Raw genomic sequence first — 27,928 nt, 5'->3', positions numbered from 1 at the left:
ATAAAGTGGTAGTCTGTGCGTTGTTCTCCTCTGCTCTGGATGGTACTGGGATGTATTTTGGAAGGGGGGTCGGGCAGCAGCGACCCACCAGCATCACCGCCACTGAGCCTGACATGAATGACAAGTAAAAGAGCTCTTTCAAGCGAGCAAATAGCACAGGAATGTGCACAAGTCTGCTGGGCTGCAATCGGGCTTCTCAAAGCGACATTTTGGACCTTTCGGACCTACCTCGTTTTGTTTGTAAACACCCCGCAGAGAAGAATCAAGACAGCCCTTCATTTGAATTTAATTGTTGATTGATTTATAATTGTATTCTTTATTTTATTTATATTTTTGAGGGGGGAGTGGGTTTGTTGGGAGTGTTTTTCTTTTGTCAAGCGTGAACAAGACAAACTTCTACCATGGCACTGGTTATGGAGCCTGTGAGCAAGTGGAGCTCCAGTCAAGTGGTTGACTGGATGAAAGGTAAGGCTTCAGGCACGATGATAAAGCCAAACACAAACTGATTCCCACCAAACTGCTACGTTGCGATGAACATAGTGTTGCGCTGCGAGTCGAAATTGCAACACAGATCCACTCGAGATGCCGAAAGAGAACAAAAACACCTGCTGAGCCTCGGGGTTTTGCCTCATCATCGACATGCGGCTTCCAAAGGCTTTTAATTACAGCCCCACATCATTTGATCGATTTGTTTCAGGCAGTTACAGCGTGGAGACGACTTGTCCTTTCAGATCAACATGTTCTCCAGAGCCCAACAAATTCAAATGGCTCAAAACGGTTTAAAAGCTCCATTGTGTCCTGCGGGGGTTATTGTTAACGCGGGGCTGCCTCGCAGGAAGCGGAGAAACACAGAGGAGATCCAGTAATTACACACGAATAATTACCCTTCTCTCTGGATCTGGGGTCAGAATCTGGATTTAGGGAAAGAGGTTCAAGTTGTCCACCAAGGTTTACGCGTGCAATGTGTACAACAAGAGCTATCCTAGCTCTACAGTATCAAAGCTTGTGCAGCCATCTGTGCCAAATGTTGATCCACAGATGCTCTAAGTCATTAAGAAGTCACAGCTGACTTGGAGGAGGACCATGTAAGACTAGCTTATACAGTAATGAAGCTTATTTAAAAAGGTGATGCTCATCCATTAGTTTTTAAGAGCATATTAGCTCTGACTTCAAGTTGGACATTTATCAGGCACAAGAGCATTTTAGTGTAAATCACAACGTCTTTTCGAACATGAAGCCCTCTGAAGGCCACTTGCCATCCAAAGAGACAGTGATGTTTTGATCAAACTGCCCTGTTGTTAATGGAGGCCTTGGCATCCAATTTAAGTTGGAGAGATTGATATTCAGTTGATAGAATTTATTTATTTGCTTGCTGTGTTGAATGAGAGGTTCCTCAGAGGGAAATAGTCGGCTCATTGAGTCTCCAAAGACCTGTAAGTGGCCCACACAAGCCTATCAGGAGATTTTCACACATAACTCATTAGATTTGCTGCTTTTTTTTTGTCTGTTTGCATTATAAAGTAATTGCCGCAGGCAGTCCGCTACTATCCAATATGTACAAAATGTAAGAGGAAATGATCAACTCAGTAGGAGGCTGCCATCCAAACCTGCGTGCTGGTCTGTCAGAACAGTAATTGTTTCAGTGTTGTGTGTTGTTTTGCAGAGCCACGTGCTCACGTGTCAGGCCACAGCCCTTCAGAGATGCTCCGGATGAAACATACATCTTTACTGCCTCAACACACACACACACATACACACAGCCTTAGTCATAATTCTAAGCCTGAAGACCTGTTTCTGCTGGCTCAGACATATTGTGATTGCAAAGATCAGACCTCTCTTAGTCTGACCTGTGGGTTGCAAATTGTACTTGAATCTGATGCTGCCTTTTAAACAGGGTGTTATTGTGAGCATGCTGGCTCAGTGAAGACACAAAACGCGAGTGTATAGCTTCATGGAGGATTTATAGAGACAAAGGGGACACAGGGATGGTAGGATGTGAAGACAGAATGACCACAACAGTTCACATGAGATCTAAGATGATCTTCAAATAAGCAGGTAGCACAAGTGAGAACTGCAGGGAGCGAGGAGCGTAGATTGGATACGAGAGCGGGTTCTTCAGTGTCCCACATCTGACAAGTAGAGCAGAGACGATTCTGTGCCCAGAGCCCAGTAATGGTAATTTAAAGTGAGGGACAGAGTGGCACTGAGAGACACTGAGGGAGAGGAAATGGGGGGGGGGTCATTCTTGTCTCACATCCATTCTCAGCTCATGAGGACTGGCAGCGTTTTGTTGTTAGCATTCACAGGTTCCATTATTAGCATACCGCTCCATGATGTCACTGGAGGCCAAATAGGGGCACCCTGTGACCTTCCCACAATCCCACTCTCCACCCCCCACCCCCCCTCCCCAGTCTTGTGAGCAAGACGCTCTATTCCCAGCTGTGACAAAGCCGCTTTAAAGAAGAGATCACAAAAGAGAAAAGAATTCCAGCTTTCACTGAAAATGTGTTCTTGACAAGTGCATGGTAGCTGTGCAAACAAATGATATGTGTGTACTCGGTGTTGTTTTTCTGAATTGTACGTGTGTTTTGAGGCCCAGACCTAATGCAGGCTTAATATAATCTCTTTACTCTTCCTGACAGTGTGCATTAACATAATTCATGTTTTGTAAAGTACATCAGTTTTATTTTTGTTTTCTGCCAGACCCTCGCTCCCTCCTCACACTGACAGTGATCAATGACAAGTCAGATTAACATAAATCCGTTATAACAATGCTAACAGCTTTACATATCTCTCTTACCTCACATTACCAGTGGATTATCTAGAAGGGAGATCAGGATGTGTCAGTGCTGTGCTTTTAATTTCTCCTCAGCCTGATAATCTGACCCGTGCATGAAATGGACAGGAAAATTGATGTAGCGGAGATTACTTAGTGCAATCAGCAAAGTATACTCCATCTAGAGGGGCTGTCTATTCCAGGATGTCACAGTCAGAAGATATGGCATTTCAGTTTTAAAGGAGAAAAACCACCAAACTTTAGCATTCGTGAACAGCATGTTAGTCTCACGATTTGTGTCACTCTTTGATGTCTTAACTCTCCCATTTCAATTATAGTAAAAATTTGAACAGCACCAATCAAACTAGTGCTACATGATGCTTTGCAATATCCTTAAAAATGTTAAATCCTATGGGAGGTTTTGAATTATTGCTAATGAAAAGCTAGTCGCTATTTGGAAAGCATCATGTCCTCTCTTCACTTATTTCTTTATTTGGTCCTGCGGTCAGGGAGAGTCCCTGCCAAAACCCTAGTTGGTGGTTTCTATGGCAACATGGGGAATACTTCACTGACATAATGAGTCTCAATTAACTTGGTAAAGAGGCTGATTAGTTGAGCCTTTAAATTTTATGCAAAACCATGAAACTCCCTATGTTTCATCTCCACCGTTTAGCTGCCAGCTAAACCCGATGCGAATGCTTGATCAGGTTTAGGCACAGCACTGAGTCACATGTGCATGATTGGTCCACAGCGATGAAAAGACAAGATGAGCAAAGAGTTGTCTGTGTGTGTGTGTGTGTGTGTGTGTGTGTGTGTGTGTGCGTGTGTGTCCCTCTCTCACTGAGAAGATGGAAACAGACCGAGTGTATAGAAAAAGCCTACAAAGGCTTCTCTCGCTGTCTCCAGTGGTAAAAGGATAGCCGGTTAGCATGCAGAGCACTGCCTAGTGACATTCAGCTATGATATATATAGGTATATAAATGAATTAGAGCTGAAAAGATTGGCATTTAATTGATTAGGCGATTGACAGAAAGCAGTGTTTCCAGTCTCTCAAATGCCAATATTTATGTCATTTCACCTTCTATGATAGTAAAAAGAATATCTTTGGGTTTTTGGACTGTTGGTCTGATAAAATAAGCAATTTGTTGACATACCTTGGGCTTTATGAAGTTATGATAGAAATGTTTCACTAATTTCTGGCATTTTATAGACCCAACGATTAATCGAGAAAATAATCTGCAGATTAATCGGTAATGAAAAAAATGGTTAGAAGCCCTACAATGAGTAGAATGAGTAGAATGAGTTTCAGCTAAATAGTTTGTTTGCTTCATATGAAAGTTAATAAAACTGTAAATACATAAAAAGAGTCAAGAAACCCTCATGCAGAAACATCACCTAACAAATCTAAATGTATTTACACAGTAAAATGAATTTGCTGTTACTTGTAGCAGCACATGATGTACAGCATAATCTTGCGTCATTAAGGCAGTGGTAAGGAACAAAGAGTACAGAGGGTGGGCACTATATCATTACCACCTATAGAAAGTGCAGTCCAATACAATGCTTCTGCAATAAATACCACCTGTGCGCAGATTACATGCAATGTCAGAATCAGAAATCAGAATCAGAATCAGTGTGAGTTTGTCAGGTTTTTGTATAAGAGAAGGGCTGATTTAAGTCCATGGGAATTCTTGAGGGTTTTTTGTGCAGTTGTATTAGATTTAACTCCTTTGTAAGATTTCCTGATTTTACGTCTACCCCCCCCTGTATACACTGTATTGATGCATGCACAATTTCCCGTTTTAAACTTCAGCTCATAAGATGGAAACCGTTGATGAAGGCAGGAGATGCAGAATCAGTTTGTTTTCGTGTCTGCCGCACTTCATCGACTGCTTCAACAAAAGACTTCACACCTGCTGCAGCAGTGAAAAATGTAAAACAAGCTGAGCACAGACACACAACCCCTTTTTAGTTGAAAGCTTTTCCTAGTTTAAAGCCGAAAATGCATCTCAGGACTGTTGACGAGGAGGAATCTGTCAGATTTCTTGCCTGACAAGGACTGTTTCACACTTAGGACACAACAAAATACAACCTGTGCTCACACTTTAGAAATTTGCAGCACATATTCTGGCAAGGAAAGCGACATCAAGCCCTATTAGAACACATTATGCAAATAGAGGTTTGGTAAGAAATCAGGAAGCCTTATATCGCCAGAAAACAACATTTTCACTTTGTCGTGTTGTACTGAAAGTTTTTACTGTGGTGTGGTTCCCTCAGGCCTGGACGACTGCCTGCAGCAGTACATCAAGACCTTCGAGAGGGAGAAAGTAGGGGGGGACCAGCTGCTGCGTATCACCCACCAGGAGCTAGAGGATTTGGGAGTGTCCAGAATCGGCCACCAGGAGCTCATACTGGAGGCTGTGGACTTACTTTGTGCTCTGGTGAGTCCAAGCTTCCCACGCCATCTTCCCACTACCCTGTACTGTCACTTCAAAGAGTCTTAGACCACTGCTGTTGGATGAAGTTCCAGTAGCACATTTGGTGACTCCTCAGTTTGTCAAGTACTTTCAAAACTCACTGGATTAACCCCAAAAATGTGGCATCATCAAGCTAGAAAATAAGGTTGTTTTTGAGTCCTGAAAGACTTTGGAGATTTCCACTAATAGTGATGATGTGTTGGCTGTATTTTGGCATAAAGCCATCATCCACGAAGTCTGTTAATCAGTTTACAATGTCAGTTATTTCCGCAATCAGTGAATCTAGATTGTTTTGTCAAATATTCTTACAAATATCAACTTTCAAACATCACAGCAAATCTACCAGAGTTGATAATCGGGCCAAAATATCCTCTACAGGCAAATCTTTCAGCTGTCATTAGTGCTGACATGGATTACAGCCTCCTCTTCTAGTGATTTCTGCTCTTAGTCTCAGAAACAGAAGTTCTGTGTGTGTCTGCATGATAGACTGCTGCTCTGCTGATTGGGCTAATGTGCTGCTGAAATAGTGAAAGCCTAATATTTATACAGCTTGTAACACACTCTGCGTGTCACTGCAGCAACCTCAGACCTGTGCTACCTTGTGGTTCAGGTCAGCAGGATCACGACGACATAAGAGAAACCAGTGATGATGATGACCAGTGAACTTCCTGTTCAGGAGAGTCTCTTCCTCCAGTGAATCCCAGTAGTTTCTGATCGTGTGACACACTCACTTTAGTCAAAAACACATAATTTAGTCAAAGAATATAACAATTTATCTCCCAGAGGAGAGAATTTACTTAATGTTTTCACGCATTAATTTGAAGTCTTTTTTGCCTTAAATTTGCTCTTAATTCTGGAAAACGTTTCTTCTTATTTATTGGTGTGTTATGTTTCTTTGCTTGTTTAGAGTTTGAGATCTTTGTTAGTTGATTTAGGCATCTGTTAACTAACACAAATTTAAATTCAAGATTCGATTAATTGATTTAAGTACTTAATTAGTAGTAGTTGGTTAATTTGTTAAATTGTTTCAGCTCTACATTTACTTGCCAGTACCTACAGTATGTTGTCTATTTAAGCTAGAAGTTAAAAGTTAGCTCAGCAGTTAAGGAGTTTTATGCTTCTTGCTGTTAACAAGTGTAGTTTCTTTCTTTGTAATCCTAAAGTTCTCTTTTGTATTTGAGGAATATTTTTTTAAATGCTTGTAGGCTTGTCATCCAACTGTGGTACCTTACTGAGTCATTTCTGAAGATTCCCTCCTTTTCAGATCCTTATTTTTTATTTGCACGCTGAGGGGACAGTCAGACGATCAGAACGTATACATCGATGGTCTTTGTCAATACCGAGCATTAATATTATTGATACTCTTGTACCAAAATACACATGTATTGTGATGTCAAGGGTGAACAGCTAGACTGAGGACATATAAAACTTGGTGGTAAAGGATGAATGAGAAGTAGGAATGAAGGAGAGAGAAGATGGGTATGTGTTAGCCAAAGAGACACATAGAGAGACTGGATGGAGATTTAGTGGACTGAGGTCACAGATGCAATCTGAATCTAAAGTCCTCTCATCCTGCATCGCTGCATGGGGGGCCTTGCTTCAGCCCCAAAGCTCCTTACGTAACTGGGATTTAGTTTTAAGTCTCTCAGGCACTGCTGTATTAAATATGATTAGTGGCCCTCCTGCCGCGCTCTCCCCTCCCAAGAAACTCTGACGTGACAGACGCCTACAGGCCTGCACGTGCAGTTCTGCGTTCAGAGTAATGAGAGTTCTGCGATCCCTAGACATGCAAAGTGACAGCTGGAGGGGAGCGGGGCTGGGTGGATGGGTCACTGGTTTCACTCCTCACATGTTTGTCATATGAGCGGCATCTTCTGTGGTGCGACAGGTCGGGCTCCTCTGTCTTTTTATTCACAGAGCAATGTCATGACAACAATTGGTCTCTGTCTCCACACTGGAGAAATCCTTGGAATGCATCACGGTTAAAACAAACACTGACAAACTAGTCAAACAGAGGGAATTTACTTTCCTCTCTTCTCTAGAATTACGGGCTGGAGACTGAGAATCTGAAGACTCTCTCTCATAAGCTTAACGCATCTGCCAAGAACCTGCAGAACTTCATCACAGGCAGGCGGCGCAGCGGCCATTACGATGGCCGAGCCACCCGCAAGCTGCCCAACGACTTTCTTACCTCCGTGGTGGACCTGATCGCTGCAGCCAAAAGCCTCCTGGCGTGGCTAGACAGGTGAGATTAGCAAAAAGGTGCACCTGTAACACATTTAAACATGTTAACACTTGTGTTAACACTTGGATACACACATAAATGTTTCCCCTTTAGTTTTTGACGTTCAATGCCACAGTTTTCTTTCTATTTTACATTGATTGAAAATCATTTATGGGTTCATGTAGTGTGTTTTGTGGATTCTGGTGTGTTTTGTTTTTTTTACCACATACAGACCAGTTTTGTTTTTTTATGTTACGTCCATGACCAATCAGCTGACAAGACAAGATGAGTAAAGGCCTTATATAAGCAGACTTTGACAGGGTGGCCAAAAAGGCACTGAGCAAGTCTATTTATATGTTGCTTTATCCCTTCCTTCTCTGTGGGATTGTGCCAATGTGTTTGCGTCTGTTTGTGTGTGTGTTTGATGAATTTGGAAGTTCAAAGCAGACAGCATTCGACAGAAATAACAAAGTGAATAGCTGTTTCTTTTCTCACATAATCTACAGCATCCGTTCTAAATAAAATTCAATATCTAGTGTTTCATTGCTGACAAAATTGCACTTTGCGGTTTAAATATGACTCTGAAGTCATGTTTAATGTGCTCTGGAGGACAGAGAAAAAATTAGCATCATTGTTATTCTCTGAACTTTCCTTTAAAACGATAGACGGATAGAAATAAAGGAATGTGTGCGTATGTGTATGCGCGCTGATGTACTCGATTGTGTGTTTGGAAATGTTCCCACAGATTTACCAATGATTTAGTCTCAAAGGAAGAATGATCTAATGGTTCATTCCAGGTGCTCTTTCTTTTTCAGGTCTCCATTTGCTGCAGTGGCAGATTACTCCGTGACCCGAAACAACGTGATCCAGCTGTGTCTTGAGCTCACGACAATTGTACAACAGGTAAATAAATTGTGTTGTATAATGTCATGAAATACAGCTCAAGCCCAGGAAACTTTTTATCCCAAGTAAATTTTAGTTCAGAAAATAATTATATGTTATGCTTGATACAGAAAAAACTAAAGCAGCATTTCACTTAATTCCTTGTATAAACATCCAATCTAGAGCCTCTAATACCTTAACACAGCTCCTGTTTTCTGCACGCGTTGCATCCATCAAACATGAGTAAAAACTAAAGGTGTAAACAACAGAAGATGTACACAAGGTACAGCAAACTTCTGCAGTCAGTTTAACTGTTAGAAATGTCATTAACCTATACATAAAAACTACTTCAGGTCAGCTAATCACTGGCATGAGAATGATTAAACTTTACTCTGTTTATACCTAAATGTTTTATAAATTACAACTATCAGTGCTTATAGTTAATCAAATAACTGTCATAACTTGTTTTTTACCTCTCATATACAAAGCATCATCTCATTCAGCTACAGTTGAAATACATGTAAAGATATTTTCAAAATTAAAGACACTGGAGATCAGATCAAATGTGAGAAACTTACCACAGATTAGATTTTAATATCAGTGTGTTTGTCTTCAGCCTGTAAATGCTGACAATCAGCATCAGCCCTGTGCAACGCTGAAAGATCAGAAAATAATGAGCGAAGTGATGCTTAATAGGTTTTAGGACAGTGCCTCTAGAGGATCATGTTTATATGGAGTTAAGAGAAAAATGTAAGTGGGAAAAATTAAAGGTGGGAGTGAAAGAGGGCGATAGGTAGAGAGTTGAAGGCCGAGAGAGGAAGACTGGCAGAGAGAGAGAGAGAGAGAGAGAGAGACATGCCTCCGCATTGGTGATTCATTTGTTTTGTGTTTGTGCATGCCTGTGTGGGAGTGTTGGGGGTTATAGGTGCCAAGCTGCTCGGTTTTTGCTTGTATCCACCTACAGCAGAAAAATGCCAATAATAACTCCATTTTGACACATTCTCTTGAGGTAACAGTGCTCTCTGAATGTTCCCCAGGACTGCTCTGTGTACGAAACAGAAAACAAAATCCTGCATGTGGTGAGTTGCTGACTTTATTACAGTGGATGTAAATGAAGCTATAATGCGCACACTTTAAGATTGTATTAATCGCTAATATGTCCTCCCCAGTGTAAAACTCTGTCTGGAGTGTGCGACCACATTATCTCTCTGTCCTCGGATCCCATGGTGTCCCAGGCTGCACATTTGGAGGTTGTGCAGCTGGCCAACATAAAATCCACTGAAGGGCTGGTAAGACTATCTCTCAGTCAGACTGAAAGAAACACACTCACTTTTGGTCATCCTTCCTGGTGTGTCATTAGAGGATGATGTGTGTTTCTGTGGTGTTACTGAAGCACTAACCTTTTAAATTACAGGCTGTTTAATTACAAGAAATAACTAAACAATTACCCGGTAATATTGATTTAACCGGAAATGGTTGTTGTGCAATAACTGAGCAATTCAATAATTAAGAGTAAATTTAGGTTTTGCTCCTAATTGTTACATTAATGTGCACCTGCACATAAGCAGGCTTTCGATATACTTTTCATGACACTTGACATACAGTTTAATATACTTAAAATATCAAGATGTTAAATTGTTTTCCAGGTTTAATGAAATGAACACAGGAAAAAGCTACCAAAAAAGTAAAGTACAAAACTACTACTAATACTGGATGATGGTGAAACCTACTAATTACAGAAATCGCAGCAGCATGATTTTTGACAGCATATTGACTTCTGTTTGATTCAAATATGGCATGTGCAAATTATCTTGCAGCATGTATCTTACTCACTGCAAAAATAGAAAGCAAAAACTTGCTTAATCACTAATACTAACTTTGCCCGATTTGTTTCCTTCAGTTATATCAGTTTGTTAACTCTTTCACCTACGTAGGTGTTTTGGGACCATGAAGGGACCATGTGCACAGGCTATTTACTTAAAGGGATGGTTGACCTAAATTACAAAATAACATATAGGTGAAGGGAATTTCACACAGCATTGAAAAATTGCATAAAAAAATTCAGAAACAGTGTCCCCTGTTACTGGGGTTAATACAACGACCTTGCTGTTAACGGCTCATCCGGTTGTCCAGAGTATGCAGGACATTGTTTTGTTTTTAGATTGCCGCTTTAAACAAGAGTTGTGGCATCGTTTCACATTTCAAAATATTACGAATATTGAGGTAAAACATGAACACTGCATGCTGCTGTTCTGTCCAGTATCTAATGGAGCTCTCTGCTGCTCCAAAAACCAAAAACTGGGTTTTGCTGAGCTTGTGGGCATGTGAGTCAGCTGATAAAAAGCAACATGAAAAGAACATGTTGCCCATGTACAGAGTGCTTAAATTTGCAGATTGCAATGCAACAAATGACGAATGTCTATGGACTTACTTCTTGGACAAACTGTAGACTGTGTTTAGTTGCAGAGAAGACACTTGTTCTTGCTGCCACTGTATAACCATCAGCACTTTGTTGGACTCCATCTTCGCACTGACCTACACTCAGGCACGAGCGCCCTGCTTGGGGCCACAATAAAAGCCCCACCCCCACACAAATGCTAGCAGGGAGCATGGAAGTTCTCTCATCCGTTCAGTGAAACCTGAACACAACAGTGGGCCAAGTGGCCTGAAATAAACCTCTTAGACTCATCTTGAAGACTGGCATGCTGCTTTTGTGTATCTGTGTGAGTATGTGTGTGTGTGTGTGTGTGTGTGTGTGAGAGAGAGAGAGAGAGAGTGAGTGTACATGTGTATCTGGGTGTGTGTTTGTATGTTTGTGTCTTTGTAATGCACTTTAGACCCCTTTTAGTGAAAATGGTATTTGCAGATAAATAATCCTCCATGTTTGATTCAATCTGCTTGAAGGAGCAGTAGAGTGAGACTCACTACATGACATTAAGTCAGATTGTGCCGTGTATGTTTGTAAAAGTACACCCATGTGATATTTAAGGACCTTCCTGTAGGCAAATCCTCACGTCTTTCACTGCTGCTAAAAAACTATTGCGATAAATACAAATCCTACCCATTTTGCATGAGCAGATTAAAACAAATACTAATATTTGCAAATATGCAATTACCCTGCTCTGTTCTGCAAATGGCTGTGTGGCTGAGCCGAGATGCATTGTGTGCCTTAGTTTATGGTTTGCTTTAGAAGATAATAATTTATATTCCTGCTATCTTCCCACAGGGCATGTATATCAAATCAACGTATGACGGTTTGCATGTAATCACCGGCACAACAGAAGGAGTAAGTACAAGCCTCTTGGTGTTCACCTATATAGATCTTTTCCTCTCTGTTCATTCACTTGTGGTGTAATATGTAGAGTGAGGTGGCTGTATCACAGTAAGCTCTGTCATGACAGTGAAATGGAGCAGCAGTTAGTGACTCTGCCTCTCTATCTATCCTTCAGTCCCTGGCTGACCGCTGTAAGAAAATCCACGCTGGAGATGAAGTCATTCAGGTCAATCATCAGACAGTGGTAAGACCACATGTTTTGCTCTCAGGCTTATTTTATGTGTTTTTCATATTGACTGTCTGAATTTTGATATGGTCTTTCTTTTGAGGATTTGCAGATAGTTTATGCAATGTTTAATTCATACATGCTTGTTTTGTACGCATAGAAATACCTGCCTCAGATTGTGTATATTCTGTGGATGTGTATGCACTTCCTTTATACACTGTGTTGCAGTAAATCTACAGTGGGCCACAGCAGCATAGTGGACCTGTTTTTGTGTAAGTGGCTGGCTGTAGTGCCTCTTGTAGGTAGTTTTTGAGGATGTGGATACATTACTCTGACTGGGTGGATATGTTACTTTGCTCGTCACGGGGTCAATCGGATGGTCAGCTGAAGTCATTGAACTCATTCTCACAAGAGCACTTCAGTCGATCAGGAGGTACCCTCTTAGGGCCCTTAACAAACTGTGTGATAAAAGCCACCATTTTCATTGTGATTCCTGTTAGTAGCTTTTAAACACCCATGATTCACCCACACAGGTGTTTTTACTTATTAGATAGACCTCTCTTCAGGACAGTGGGGCCGTGTATGGGCTGCGCTTGAATGAAAACTCTCTCACAGTCCAATTAGTTGTGTTGCACCTTTTAGAACAACTTACACAAGTATTTTAGTGGCACTTTTTATGCCTTATTAAAGATACACAGTAGTGAGATAACAGGAAACAAAGCAAAGAGGGATGGGGAACGACATGCAACACAGGTCCTTGGTTGTTGCCATTTATGGTTGGTGCCTTAAACCCCTCGGCCACCAGGGCACCCCAAGTTTATCTTTCGTATTTTGATCATGGGGATTGGTGAGCTGACATTATTCTCAGTTGTGCCCATCTTCAACCTGAGCAGAGCACTAATTAGACAAGTAACTGGCCTTTCACTGTTTTTTCTAAGAGACAGGTTGCTGAAGTGTACATGGCATAGAATAAATTCAGTGGAAATGAAAGCAAAAACTTCCAGTGGTGCACAATTTAAATATAGCACCCTTTGTCTAAAATAATTGCTACTTGTGTGTGCAACAGCAAGAAGTACTGTATGATAATTACACAGAGAATAAGTGCAAATACAGAGTTGATTTTGGTGTCAAGACTCTTTCATCTCACTGTGAAGCGCAGTTTCAAGGCTGAGCAGGGAGGTGTCAGTGCATGGTCCCCATGGGGAACCAAAATAAATACATTGTATTTTAACAGACCTTTTTTATATGGCAGATGTTTTAACCTGTCATAGCAGGAAATGCACAGGTGAAATGAATAACATTAATGATGGCTCAGTAGGCCATACATGCACAATACCAGGGTCTGGGAACTGAAACACCTAAATGGAACAGAGCAATTAACACCTGTGCATTTCATGAAGCATTTTGATATCTTTTGCAGCTTGACTGATATCTGTCAGCACGTCGTGTATCATCTAATGTTAGTACAAAACATTAAAGTACATTCATAACTTGTATACTAGCTTATTATGTTGCATTTACTTGGTATGGAACTGGTACACAGTTACAAAGATCACATGTGGATGCCGGGGGGAGGTGGTGAACGAGAGATGTTGAAATGAGCAACAGTGAGTGAGTCATTTTGACAGCTTAAGTGGGTGATGGCAATATGTAAACTCAGTTGACATGTCTGCTAATCCAAAACTGCACTGTCACTCATAATGGCTGCCATAACCAGCTCAAATATTGTAAATGTACTTCATTGGCCCACAGTTAGGAACAAATTCATGATGGTTGATTATTTTGTTGATGAAGTGGGTTGTCTGAACTAGAAGTGTCTGTTGTGGCCCGGGATTCCTTTCACCATCTCTTCTCACAAGAAGATAAGAAAGTACAGAAAAGGTCTCATCTCAGCAAGGAAAAAAACCTTCAGGCCAGGGAGACAGTACAGTAGAACAAACGTCAAGGTTTAAAAAATACCAATAAGGAAAGGAGAGACAGTTCAGGGATTTATAATTAAGGCAGTTGGGAGATGTCCAGCAGTAAGACACAGACCAAAGTTCACTGGATTTGAGCATTCTTTTCCATGAAAAGCAGATGTAAGAATGGCTGCTGAGGCAACCAAAGGAAGTTAGATCAACCAAAGGAAACGAATGAAGGGAAAATCCACAGAGACAAAAGCTGCCTTGTGATAAACTTTGAAAATGTTATAACACATGTAGAATAAGCTAAGAATATGCTAAAGAAATCAGTCAAATAGTTTGATGCTTTTGAGCACAAGATCGAAAGGCTATAAAAAATAAACACAGCAGAAGTAAATAACTCCTGGCAACAATGATAGATTGAATTTCAGGAATGGTCAATAAAAAGGGAAGGCTTCAAACATAAGAAAGCTCCATGCAGGACAGTAAATTCACACTGGGGAGTGTTACCAGAATCCCCCAAAGGAAATGAAACAAAAAGAAGAAACTGATGGAATGATGTTTTATAAGAAGCACCATGAAGCAGAAAGGCACAGCAGTGGATGGTTGAAAAAAAGCTAAAAATCAGGGGTTTGCCTGCTTTAAATAAACACATTACTGTTGGCCAGACACAGCGAAACAATCTTTTTTATCATGGAATAAAGCAGGCTTTGGATTATAAAAGTATCTGTTTCAGCCTGTTTGAATGCACCTCCTGTGTGAAGAATTTCTGTGTAGCGGCTGTCAAGGTGAAAAATTACTTGGAAAGGAACAAAGTGATTGCTAGGTCAGTGCCTAAAAAAAAAAAAGCCCGGTTTCTCAGGCTGCTTTGGAATACACAAGATGTACTGAAGTGCAGTGCAGCCAGCCAAGCAAGAGAGGATATTTTCTCCCCAAACTGGACCTGGCATATTTGGTTCAGCTGCAGACAGTGTTTCTCTGGGCGGGATGTTCTTTGTGCCAAATGTCATCAAAACTGGGTTAAAGACTATTTACAAGGCATGCAGCTGTTCGCAACACACAATGTCGGGGCTTACCACATCATGACAGCGCCTGCAGATTGATACTACGGGAGGTGTACAAGATGCCCTTTGGCATCCAACTTTGCTTTTAACGTCCTCATCAACATGAACCTCAGAGGCTGCAGGCTCTGCTGCAGCTTCTATCGGGATCCACATGTATAATTAGAATAACAACCGCGGCAGCACCTTGAATAAAATGCCTGCTTGACAAACTGAACTTCGGCATAAAGTGGATTAGGCATAAAGAAAAGTCATCCAAATCATGAGTGAAAGGAAACATACAAACTGGATTTATGTTGAATCCCTGTACTTGTCACTAAGTAGGTGTTCATATTGAAATGTCAGCTTATTATGTCTCCAGTCTGAGTCATGGGGATGCCTGTGTGTCGAGGAAACCCTTATCACGCTGTTGTTGTTTGCCAGGTGGGCTGGCAGCTGAAGAACTTGGTGAACTTGCTGCGTGGGGACCCTGCAGGTGTCACCCTGACGCTGAAGAAACGCCCACAGAGCACGCTCACCTCAACCCCTGCTCTGCTCAAGAACATGAGATGGAAACCGTTGGCTCTGCAAGTACGATGACTGCTTTCATCCTCCACAGACATGTTTGAGCATGCCCATTTGTGTGTAGATATGTATTTGTGTGTGTATATCTCTGTGCTTCTGTCCGCACTGACTGTACAGACTCCGGACACTAGACGGCACAGTCCCCGGATCAGTCAGTAAACGGCCAAGATATAAGATAAACAGAAGAACACTAAGCGCAGATGGGGCTAAATTAAAGTAGCACTTTCACAATAGCATGCAATCTAATATGAGAGCCCTGAAACAAACATTAGCTTTGTACTTATAATGTTCAATTTCTGTCAAAGCATTTTCAGAGAGATCATTTTGGGTGAACTTATTGTAGCTTTGGGGTTCGCACTGTGTTGTGCAGGTATTGCTTTTATTGCAGTACCACAACTTGTTACTAATTGGTTGACGATTCCAGCATCGTTCATTCACAAGTTGACATTTCAGCCCTCAGTGGCATCTGCTGTCCTACTTCGGCCAAACCAGTTACATTATTAGGATTGTGTGCCCGAGCCAGAATGGGTGGAGATGAGAGGGATGCATATTAATGTAGCCCAGCCTTTCTTTGAGTCCCAGGCCAGAGAAAATGTTTTCTCCCCCCCTGAGGCCCTGAAGTGCAATCCTAATCAGCCTCCTCCCCCCTCACATCACATCCTCGCCCTTCTTCTTCTCCACCTAAATCGAATTTTCTCTCCTGCTGGCCTTTTTAAAGACAGGAAAATGGAAAAGGAGAACACAGAAACTGTAATGTTTTCTGCTCTGAGATGTGACTAAAAATAAGAACGTCGAGGTAGTCAGTTAAGTTATTGAAAAGAACATTGTGCTGTGGAAGCCCTGCAGTAGTTCTGACACACATAATGGCCTTATGATGGAGCACGTCTCCCGATAATACATCTCTGATATTAGTCAGCTGTGAGTTACACAACGCATTAGCATAGTTTGAGCAGTGACAAATTAGTATTCTATTGTTGAAAGAATTTCACTTCTTACTCATTTAATAAGCTCTCAAGCGTTTTTTGGAAGTTTTATCACTGCAAAACAGACATCTTGTGATTACATCTCTCTGACTATTCAGGTTAAGTTGATGAATTCACAGCCCCCCACTTTTTATATAATAAATATGACAAGAAGGTAATTAAAAAGACATTATGTACATATTTAGTTTTAAAGGTATCATATATATCTATGTATATATGTATATAGATTGACAAGGAGCACGTGCTGTGTTTAACAGACTATGTAGGCTATGACCAGGTTTTCCTTGACCTGAATGAGAGGGATGACTAGACTGCACACCGACCCGTCTTCCTGTGTGCACCAGTTAGAACTGGAGCATCAGAGACGTACAGTACACTGCTCATTTCACGGTTCAGATGCTCAGCAGCGCAGTCTGAACCATGGTCCCTGACTGACTGACTGACTAACTGACTGAGCTGCTGTGAACTCCAAATTTTCAATGTGTCAATCCCTGTAACTGTTCCTCTCTCTCTCTCTCTCTCTCTCTCTCTCTCTCTGTCTTCCTGTCTCTCTTTCTTTCGCACATGCTCATACATACACACACACTCACTCACACACAGCCAATCTTCCCTCAGAGCCCCAGCAGCAGTGTTGCCACGCCCACCAGCACTTTAAGCACTCCATCCAGGAGGAGTAGCTGTGCCCTGCAGGACCTCTACATCCCCCCTCCTCCACCAGAACCCTACACCCCCAGGTGAACACACACTTACACATAAAACACATTAAAGGTCACATGTAGTGCTTGCTTTACCAGGCAGTTATGGTACCCTATGGAGTTTTTGACCATAGTAGCGCCATGGAGCAATGTTTTTACAAGTGGGTCCCTGTTTTGTTTGTCTGTTGCACAAAGACGAGGACACACATGTACATGTACGCAAACATTGGGTTCATATAACTCCACTAACCCATGACAGTTGGTGGCGGTAACACACAAAGGAGTGTAGCAATGCACCCACTAAGGCAGTGAAGAAGAAGACAGCTGCTGTAGCTGGCAAACATGGATGTAAGCAATGCACAATTTAAAATATAAAAAAAATGAAGAGGGAAATATATTCAACATGTTTGTCAAGCCTCATGGATGCACACAGTGCATTTACGTATAAAACACTGAATGTAAATATAACTATAGATACCAACTAGGGAAGCTCCACAGGGCACTTTTAATATTGTGTGTAAACCTCAACACCTCAGTGGGTCCATCACTTTGGTCCAGACTGAAATATCTCAACTACTCTTGGATGGATTGCCATGATATTTCATGTTCCCCAGAGAATGAATCCTGCTGACTTTGGTTATCCCCTGACTTTTCTTCTAGCGCCATCATCAGGTCAAAAATGTAATTTGGCCAAAACAGAACTGCTAGCGTGGCCAGACTCTTAGTCTTGTTGTAATGTACATTTTTCACTTACCATAAAGTAAAGGACTAAAACTACAACATCCAGAATAAGTCTGGTAATTTTCTTATTTTATTATTGTCAACAAATCCCATGAAATGACCAAAACCAACAATAAATTGATCCTTCTAACAAGTATTTCCTGAAATGATTATAAATACATCAGTGTGTCGCTGGGTGAGTTACCCTGAACATAGACACTGTACATTATTTTGAGTCAATACACATACACTGTCCGGCTGCCGTAAACACTCACTGACCAGCTGTTTTAGGAACTTATTTAGCCCCTTTAAGAAATGAAAATATATATTTGTGATTTTTTTTTAAAAATTATGTTTTCAGTGGGAACAAGTGAGAGCCCCAGATAGGCTGGAGAAGTGAGAAAGTATTGAGAGAAACACATTGTTGGATTTGGTCTTTTGTTGAATATATATATAGAATAAATATAATATGCCTGCTTTATCCTCTGATGATCTCTCATATTAGTCCAGATCTTCGCTGACATTAAAATTACATCCTGCTTTCCGTTACCATAGAGATGACAAGGGAAGTCTGCCGGGTGACGATCCTCAATCGGACGTCCATGTTGCCGAAGGATCTGAGTCACCAAACTCCTACCTGGACCAGGAGTGTCGGGGGCGATTTCCTCTGGTGGAGGAAGATGCTATACTGTACTGTTACGAGTACGACCAGAACCAAGAGGTGTCATCAGTCCGCAGGGGGAGCACTCCCACCTATGGTAAGACCTCGGCCTCGTCTGAAGCCCCGCTGCTGTAATCGTGACAGCCAAGAGCTCAAAGACCTGCGAATGTGACGTCTGTATGCTCTTGAGTTGTTTTTGAGACGTCTGCAGCTGTTTGATGTGTGTGTGTGAGTGTATGATTGTGTGTGGGCAGCTGTGTAATATTGACGTTCCCTGTGCCTCCTTGCTCCAGGCAGGCTCAGGCCCATCTCAATGCCGGTGGAATACAACTGGGTGGGAGACAACGAAGACCTGGCCAAGCTGAAGAGAGAGAGCAGGAGAGGTGAGTGGGAGGCAGTGGGAGAGAGAAAAAGAAAGGGAGGCAGAGAAAGGAGGGAGACAGAGAGGGACAGAGGGAGCTGAGGTGAGTGGGTTGATATCTCATAATATCCTCACCCGCTCAGATCTCCGAGCCAGAAAGTAGAAGGATGAGCTGGCCTGTCAAAACTGATAACATGCTGGATATCAGCTCCTGCCTCTATCTCCTCCATATGTTCACAATCTATCACTGCTCCTTTTTTCCCTCCATCACTCTCTTCCTGTTTCTCTCTTTCTCGCTCTCAGCTTTGCCGTTTCTCTCTGTTTGGATATAAAAAGTGCTCTGTTGCTTTGGCAACTGTAGAAATACATCCAGAGATTTTCACATTTTGTTGGTGACTGTTGGAGCTAGGTGGTAAATGGAGTGGGAGGAGACTGGATTGCTTTATTTCAGTCTCAAAGAAAGACTTGAGTGATGTGTTTGTTTCCTCTGGGGATGGTGGTGATATGTTGCTCCTTTGGGCTTTTCAGAGAAAGTGATGGTGCTATATTTATCCACAAGAGACAGTATTTGGAAGTTTTGAGGGCTTCCTGCCTGACAACAGCCCTCCTCTGTAGATTTTGAATGCCTTTCAAATAGGTAGTCTTTTGAAATGTCAGCCTTCACTGATCTTAGAGAGAGAGATAAGAGTTAAATCGCAGGCAACTAACTGGTCTTACAGTAGAATACAAAAAAGTTTGATCAGTGTTGTGACATTAACTACTGCAGCAACTAATATGTGGTTACACGTCCATAGTCTGGATGGAAAGTGACTTGACTAAGTTAAACGAAATATGGTACAGCATCTCAAAATTCAGATGTGGAACTGTATGGATCATTTAGTACGTAAATTGTTTTTCAATTTTCAATTTAAAGTGTGTGCGGTACTGATTTTGCCTCTGTTGTGTCCTGGCAGAGAATTCCCTGCTGCGTTTTGCAAGTGAAGATAAAACCCCGGGGGAGGACTTCCTGCTGGGACGCAGCCTGAGTCAGAACAGGAGGAAGACTGAGCGAGGAAACAGCCCCACCCATTACACGCTCGTCCCCGCCCTCCAGATGGAAGTCTCCCTGTCCACGTCCAGCTCTGACTCTGCCTCCCTCTACCACGTTAGTCCTTTGAGTCTGTGAAAATTAAAATCTTTTCATTGTAAGCTAGGGTAGTAAGCATTTAGCTGCACTGGGATCCTCCACGTTGTCATTCTTTGTTACTTTGCAGGTGTTTGAACGATCCTCTCTGCTGTCAAGGTCAAAGAAGAAGAGCAAAGGTGAGAACTTGAGCGCTCACATGTACTCAAACCGAAACATGAGCAGGTGTTTCACGATTAGTGTGTTCTGACCCACCTTGTCTGTTCTGCTCCCCTGCTGGCGCCTGCAGCTGGAAGTCCCATGTCTTCCATCAGCAAGCGGCGGATTTCCTGCAGGGACTTGGGTCAGGGGGACTGTGAGGGCTGGCTGTGGAAAAAAAAGGATGCGAAAACCTATTTTTCGCAGAAGTGGAAGAAGTACTGGTTCATCCTGAAAGACACGTGCCTGTATTGGTACATGAATGAGGAGGTGAATATGGTGATTTTGACAAAAGAGCATTAAGTGTTTATTCGTTATGTGGCACTTTGATTTAACTCTGCTTTTGCTTGTCACAGGATGAGAAGGCAGAGGGCTTTGTCAGCCTCCCAGAGTTTAAGATTGATCGAGCCACAGAATGCAGAAGGAAGTTGTGAGTACTGATTTTCACCTGGACACCAAGGATCAAGCTTCTTACTGTAGATTTAGCTTCAACAAATTTCTTGAATACAGTATCTAGAGGTAGAACTGATCATTTGTTGTGTATCAGTGTTAGTGGAAAAGGTTTAGTAAGATGGAGAGGTTGTAACAAACATGAAAGACAATTTTAGGAAAAACGTTGAAGGATAAAGAGAGCAGGAAAACTTTAAGACATGACCATTTGTTAAAGGTGCCCTGTGGAGTTTTTTTCTAAACAAACAAACGTTAGGCATTTCCTTGCTTGTAAAGCATTTGCAGGGGAGATTTTTAAAATGTATTTTAAATCCAACATTGTTGACATCCTGCTAGCAGTGTTCTTCTTTTCCATGTTTTATTGGTGCATTGCTGCATCCACCATAGTTTGAGTCCATTGGCAGGACTGTGTATCGTGCACAGGGGCCCACTCAAAAACAGCTCCACAGCGGTCAAAATAGCGAGGGGAAAAACTCCACAGCAACCTTTAAAGCTAGTAGACGTAGACGTTTTTAAGGAAGATTTTGATCTTTAGATCACGAGTAGTTCAAATGTAGGAAGGCCTAATCTTTCTGCTTTTAAAGATTCAAATAAAGAAACCAAAGAACCTTCTTGCAAATCCCACAAAGACAGATTCAATACAGATAATAAATACGGTGCAGTCTACTTTGTGGCAAATAGCTGTTAGCACATTTGATGGGTTTGTTGTTCACTAATGGGTTAAATGTCAGCATCTAGTGAAAATCATTATGAGGGCGCTGCGTTTCCTAATTATGGCTTACCTTCATATATCTATCTTAATCATGCCACTCAGCTTCTGGGTTCACGACTGTGTTTATCTGATGATGCAAAGTCCTGCTGTTTTTGTGTCAGTCTGAATTACTGTATGTGTGATCTGGGCCAGTTTATCTCGGCAGCCCTCTGTATTCATATGTTAATGCACGCTATATGTCCCCGTTCCTGCGCTAACATGTGATTAAATATACCCTCGGTTCCCTTTCAGTGCTTTCAAGGCTTGCCATCCGAAGATAAAGACTTTCTACTTTGCAGCGGAAAATGTAGACGACATGTCCCGGTGAGTTAATGAGGCTGTAATAGTCATGCTGTAAACTCCCCCAATCCCACATCTGTGGCCACATTTAACCCCCCCCCCCCCCCCCCCCCACCGGCCGGAAATTGAATCCCTCTACTGGACTGCCCACTCTCCTTGAAACTGAGCATTTTTTTGTTAGGTGAAACAGGAAGTCACACACACACACACACACACACACACACACACACACACACACACACACACACGCACGCACCTACAAGGACAAGGTGTTTTATTGGATGTCAAGCTGCTGTGCGTCATGACTGTTATTCTCCCCCACAGGTGGCTGAGTCGTCTCAGTATGGCGGTGGCAGGCTACTCCGAGCAGGAGAAAATTCGCCAGGACCAAGGTGAAATTCGTCACACACTCTGTTCACGGTGCTGAAAAGGATTCAGCGTCTGTTACGGGTCACTGGTCAACACTTATATAAAACTGTTGACATTTAGGAATCATATATAAATAAGTAATGACGAATGCATGGATAATTATTTTGCCTAGTCTTCACTTGGCGAGGTGCTATCACAGGTTCACAGCAGTCATTTTCCACCACAGTGTATCTGCTCCTTCAGCTCCTTCTTATACATGCTGCAAACAAGAAGCTTGGGGCTACAGTCCCCATGCCTGATTCATTTTACCTCTTAATGTGTCTCCAGAAAACACTATTATTAAATGTGGTATATGACCAAAGTGCTGTGGATATTTAATCCCATGTCAGGTCTGTACCAGTCAGCATATTAAGTGTTCATGTTTATTTTTGCACACTTGCTTTAAAGTAAAGAGTTTGGGAACTACTTTTCGTCCTGAATCTTTCCATTGGCAAATCAGTTTTTTCAACTTCAGGTTCAATTGATATTGTCTCCAAGTCTCAAAGTTAGACAGGTTATAAGGAAATAAAAATGGAATATTAAATTATAACCTTGGATCATCTTGTGTGATGTGATGCAATAACCTGGAAAAACAAGACCTGACGGAGAGAATTCAATAAATAGATCTTATTTCTAGATCAGTGGCAGAGGCTTTTTAACACCTCTCCCCGGTTTCACTTCCACTTCACATCTGATTCAAGCATCTCTGCTTTGTGCTGAATATAAATGCTAATTTTAGGGGCTGAAGGTGTGCTTGTTATTTTCATATTCTGGTGTTCTTTGGCTTCTTACAAATGGACAGGAAGTAATGTAACTAACCCTTGTGTTATTTAGAGGAGCCCATGTAGGAACCTTGCAAAGGTGGGCGGGTGAGATCAGGTTTGTCGTTGGTATTATGAAGAGGGGGTTTCAGCCTTCACAGACAAGTTGCTAAATTAGACCCTTAACACCTCCAGAAGACTTAACAGGAAGTTCTCACATCTTAGATTCATCCTTCTTCACACTCACACTAGTCAGACCTGGACTTATATCACACCTACGCCACACAGACACTGCAGCTACACCTTTCAAAACACTCATCCATGGGCAGAGTTGATCTTTCTGACCTGACGCAGCACTTCTGAAGATAAATCTATCATAAACTGTACATGTCTATGATTTGTACCAGCTTTTAACTTAAGTCTCATAAGCCATGGTGAGCCTCAGTATATCTGGTATAACTGGTGTGAGTGCTTATTTTAAATAAAAAGATATAAAAGATTCTCCTTTCTTTGTTGGGTTTTGATTCTGCTACAGACATAAAAACATGACACAGTCTGTTTGTTCATGACAGATTACTGGAGTGAGAGTGATCATGAGGACATGGAGATGCCCTCGATGCCCAAACAGGACAGTCCACCACCACCTTATGACACCTATCCCAGAGCGTCCTCAGTGAGTCTGTCAGCCTGTAGTTTAATAGATAGATATCATCCCAAGTGGCAAACTTGCTAACCATCTGTTTGTGTTTAGGTGAGTCCCTACCTGGAACCCAAACGTGGCCATCTCTCCTCCTCCGACACGTTCCAGTCCCGCTCCTCTCACGAGGAGTTCCACTCTGAGCCTCAGGACGGCAGCAGCAGCAACAACGGCGTCTCCCCCGGGCAGAAGACGAGCAGCCACCGAAACTCATGGCACGATCAGATGGAAAGCAACGCGAGGATGCACTACCTCCAGACGTTTCCCGTGGAGGAGACCCTGCTGTCTGAGGACAGAGACCGCCTGGCGATGGAGTACCGCAGGCAGTCCACCCTGCCCGCACAGCGCAGCCTGCTGCAAGAACAGTACAGAGCCCTGCCCCTGCCCCTCAGGGCCAGTATCGATTCAGAGGTGGGAGGGAAACCCCGCAGCTTCACACTACCCAGAGACAGCGGGCTCCACGCCATCCTGGCCGCCACCGCCGCTGATCAGAGAGAGCCCCAGCACTACCAGCTGGACCGGCCCAGAGACACTGGTCAGACACACACAATCTGTTTTACATCTTTTCACATGTACCACATAGACATTTACAGAATACCGTGTGTTACATCACACTAAAACTAAAACAATCAGTTGATCGAAAGAAAACAATCATTTTTATAATCAATTATACATTTAAGTAATTTATCAAACATGTCCAATTTGGGAAATTGTGAATTGTGCAAAATAATAACCAACAGAAAAGTTATAAAGAAATGTGCCCACACTCGACCACTCGTGCGCCTGCAGTTGCCAGGGGGTAATTGAAAAGAATGTGAATTAGCTCAGCTAAATTAGAAATGATGATTTGGTTAAAAATAATGAATCCACATATTTGTGTTTAGAAGGAAAACAAACTCACAAATATGATTACCAATAGATTGATATTTAATGGAAACCAACTGTACAGAACTTGCTTCTCACCAACCTGAGTCACTTAAAGCTCCTTAACGCCACATGCTGCGTTTGAGACGGAGTGAAAACTAGTTTACAAGTGATCAGAGAAGTCAAAACATAACGCTAGAAGTAAAGGAGAAACTTTAGAAATGTCCATCTTCTGCCACTCCAAGTGGTAGCTGACTGGTGCAAATACAAATCTGACTGAAAACAAGGAAGAAAAAAGTCCAAACCAAGTCTAAACATGGACAACTCTATTGTCTTACATGACACTATGTCTTGTAAGGAAAAATAAGTGTGACAATATCCACTTTGATATAATCAACAGTGTTAAATATAATTTGGAACATGACGTGTGGTGTCGATGAAGGGGTGCTTGTGGGGGCGCATGGGACAAAAAGGCTGACAGTAGGTCATTAGAGGAGATCAAGGTATCACACACTCAGCAATCTCACTGAGGTCAGCCTGAAATCTCCAAATGTAGGCATCTCTCCTGCTCACTGTTACATGCGGATCAGTCTTTTCATGTGCACAGTGTTGAGCAAGTGCGCTAACTTGTCGTCAGTTATTTTATTAAAGCTGCTAACAGGCAGTCAGAGCCAGCAAATGTCAGAGGTTGAATACTCGCTATTATTGCTTTATTGGATTGGATCTGAAGCCAGCCCATTTGACGTCCCTCGAAGACCTCCGGGGCAGTTGTCTAAGTGAGATGAAATTTAGTGTCTTATTTGATAATGATTTATCTTGGCAGTCCGCTCTCTCTCAGACACTCGCGCTGACTCTCTCTCTCTCTTGCCCGATCGAGATGCCATTGTGCCTCTCGGCAGTGTTTGAACGGTGAAGCAAGGAGGAATCCTTTCAGCCCATGTTAATGTTGAATTCTGAACAGGATAAAGAAACACGCCTAAGGGTCCTTTCTTCTTGTCCTCATTTATCTATTGCTCTACCGTTCATTCTCTCCACCACTGCCTGGAAAGAAGAGAAAGAAACACAAAACAGGCGGCAAATAAAGCATGATACATTTCAAAGCACAGCCCCAAAGCTTCAGAACGCACCGCCCTGCTTCCAAAACACAAAACAGAGCGACGACTAACAGATTCGGAGCCGTAGTGTAGTGTTAGTATTGTGCCAGCAGAGGGCAGTGTATGTAAACAGATGCATGAGCTGTGCACCCAGTGTTGCAGGTTTGAGGCCAATGTTCCCTGAAGAAAATACTGTAATATAGAGACGTACCACAGAATGATGTGTATTGAAAAGAACAGAAATGTGTTTCCTGCAAGCCTGTAACTTAATCCATATGAACACTATCTGCGTAAACAGGAGAGGACACAGATTACTTTCATGTAGTACAGAAAAGTAGGAAAGTGGGAATAATACTTCATACATAAATGTATTTTTTAATTGTAATTAACTTTAAAAAAAATTGAAAATTGATGTCTCAATATGTTGAGATTGCTTATTTACATTGGAAGTAAACTAAAGGGTCACCTAAATTACAAAAACATATTTTCATTTGCATTTGTTTTGGTTTTATTTGCGGAGGTTTGAGATCTCTTCTGTGTCGTGCATCAGGAATTAAAACTAAATGTTTCATTCCCATCTTTGTCACTTCAGCAAGCAGTGCTATGCAACAAGTGCATTTACAATTTTCAAATACAAATTTGAGGTACTTTACTCACTACTTACTACTTTACTAGTTACTAGTATTTCCATTTCATGCTCCTTACTTTTACTCCACTACAATTCAGAGGGAAATTGTACCAATTAAGACTTTGCACACAAAACACATGAAGAGCTTATAAAATATGATGCATTGTTATAGATTAAACTACCCAACAGAGATGAAATGATTAGTTGATTAATAGATTAGTCCATCGACAAAAATCTAAACTTTTTTAATGACTGATTAATCTAATTAGGAAAAAATGCCAAACATTTCATGGTTCCAGCCTCTCAAAGGTGAGAATTAGCAGCTTTTCTTAGCAGAACAAGCTGTTTGATGGTGTCACTTTGGCACTGTGACAACAGTTTCTCACTATTTTCTGAAGTTTTACAAACCAAACAATCAATCAATAAATGGAGAAAATAATCAGCAGATTAATCCATAATGAAAACTGTCATTGGTTGCAGCCCTATATAAAATAGTTTAGAATTAGCAGCACCTTAACCAACTACAACAGTAAAAGGTTGCTTGCACATCAATGCTTGAGTAATAATGATCTAATGATTTAATAGTTGCAGGGGATGTTTTTCTACATTTATTATGCTTTTATATAATAAATATATAATATGAATATATATATATATATATATTTTTTTTAATATATAAAGTAATAGAGTATTTGTACAGTGTGGTATTAGTACTTATATAAAGGATCTGGATACTTCCTCCACCACAGTATGCAACACACAAACAGAGCTTCATCTCAGTCTTTGCATGTGTCCCTCAAAACACTAAAACCGCCCCGGGGGTGAATGCAGCTTTGTTTGTGGTGTTCACAGCATTTACATTTGAAAAACTCCACAGCGACATTTCTTTCCAGAAAAATGTCCTGGTTACTTGAGATAATCCACTGACCTTGCTGTCAACTTGCTGTATTTTTTATTCCCTTCAGCAGCTGCTTGTTAGCTTCGGCTTCCTGCCATTTCATGCTGGGCAGGTAGCATACAATCAGCTTGTGTGAACGTGTGGGCAGAGAGGGGCTGCCTACAGTTTCATATGGTGGAGTGGTGAGAGAGACAGACTTCACTGCTAAAATGATTTTGTTAAAGTTTATGTCTCTGAAGTGTGTTTGCTCAGTTTAAAAAAGGAGAGAATCTAGAAGATTCTCACCCTTGAGTTCAGTTTGATGTAAAAATCTTTATTGACGATTGCTTGTCCTGCTTGCCAGGCCATGGACGGGACTGCCGGATGCAGGCAGACTCTCTGGGAGATTTGTATCGGGCTCTGGAGCAGACCAGTCTGTCCACCTCGGCTGACCACAGATCAGCCAGCCGCCTGGAGTACAAGCGCTCATTTGTCCGCCGAGTGAACGACCCGCTGCTCAATGACAAACTTCATCGCCTCCGGATCCTTCATAGCTCACTGAAGGTATAACAACACGTTTTAAGCGTTCATGTCTCTCCATAAGTGCGTGCTGTATCGGCTAATTACTAACTGATACCTTCACCTCCTTACAGAATGTCCCTCTTCAAGACACAAACCGGTCATTGGGGTTTTTAGGGTGAGGATCAGTGTGGTGATTTCACCTCAAACGTATCGCCTCTGCCTGTGCCTCACACAGCCGGCATCCCTCTGCTGGAGATAAAAAGGCACCAAAAAACCTTCTTTAACCTGCTCGGCACTACATCTCCTTCCCTGTTCCTACTCCTTCAACCTCGCTCACCGTGCAGGAGCACAAAGACTCGGTGTCCCTGTCCGTCCGATCCCTCTCTTTTAAAGATGAGGGCTGTTATAGAAGGCCAAAAAAACATGTCTGGCTCGATAAGATAACTTGTA

At 41.9% G+C, this 27,928-nt stretch overlaps 1 protein-coding gene across 1 annotated transcript; it reads left to right on the top strand.

Moving 5' to 3' along the window:
• The first annotated feature begins 401 nt into the window (after window positions 1–401).
• Window positions 402–27,657, top strand: LOC139294996 (connector enhancer of kinase suppressor of ras 2-like). The gene is made up of 22 exons (XM_070917039.1): window positions 402–465; window positions 5,054–5,217; window positions 7,296–7,498; window positions 8,275–8,380; window positions 9,397–9,438; window positions 9,529–9,648; window positions 11,586–11,645; window positions 11,809–11,877; window positions 15,245–15,391; window positions 16,969–17,102; window positions 18,339–18,541; window positions 18,738–18,827; window positions 19,759–19,949; window positions 20,059–20,107; window positions 20,218–20,396; window positions 20,483–20,556; window positions 21,580–21,651; window positions 21,952–22,019; window positions 23,369–23,469; window positions 23,548–24,028; window positions 27,321–27,520; window positions 27,610–27,657. Exons 1-22 carry the CDS (start codon window positions 402–404, stop codon window positions 27,655–27,657), a joined length of 2,865 nt encoding a protein of 954 aa, XP_070773140.1.
• The last annotated feature ends 271 nt before the right edge of the window (window positions 27,658–27,928 follow it).

Source organism: Enoplosus armatus, chromosome 13, assembly GCF_043641665.1.
Source record: "Enoplosus armatus isolate fEnoArm2 chromosome 13, fEnoArm2.hap1, whole genome shotgun sequence".
NCBI classification, from domain to species: Eukaryota; Metazoa; Chordata; class Actinopteri; order Centrarchiformes; family Enoplosidae; genus Enoplosus; species Enoplosus armatus.
Note: the sequence above shows the minus strand (reverse complement) of the source record. Positions and strands in the feature narration are given on the sequence as shown.

Coding starts and splice junctions, on each gene's coding strand:
- LOC139294996 (XM_070917039.1), top strand. CDS start 402: ATGGCACTGGTTATGGAGCCTGTGAGCAAGTGGAGCTCCAGTCAAGTG. Junction 9,649..11,585: donor TAAAATCCACTGAAGGGCTG/GTAAGACTATCT, acceptor ATCTTCCCACAG/GGCATGTATATCAAATCAAC. Junction 27,521..27,609: donor TCCTTCATAGCTCACTGAAG/GTATAACAACAC, acceptor ACCTCCTTACAG/AATGTCCCTCTTCAAGACAC.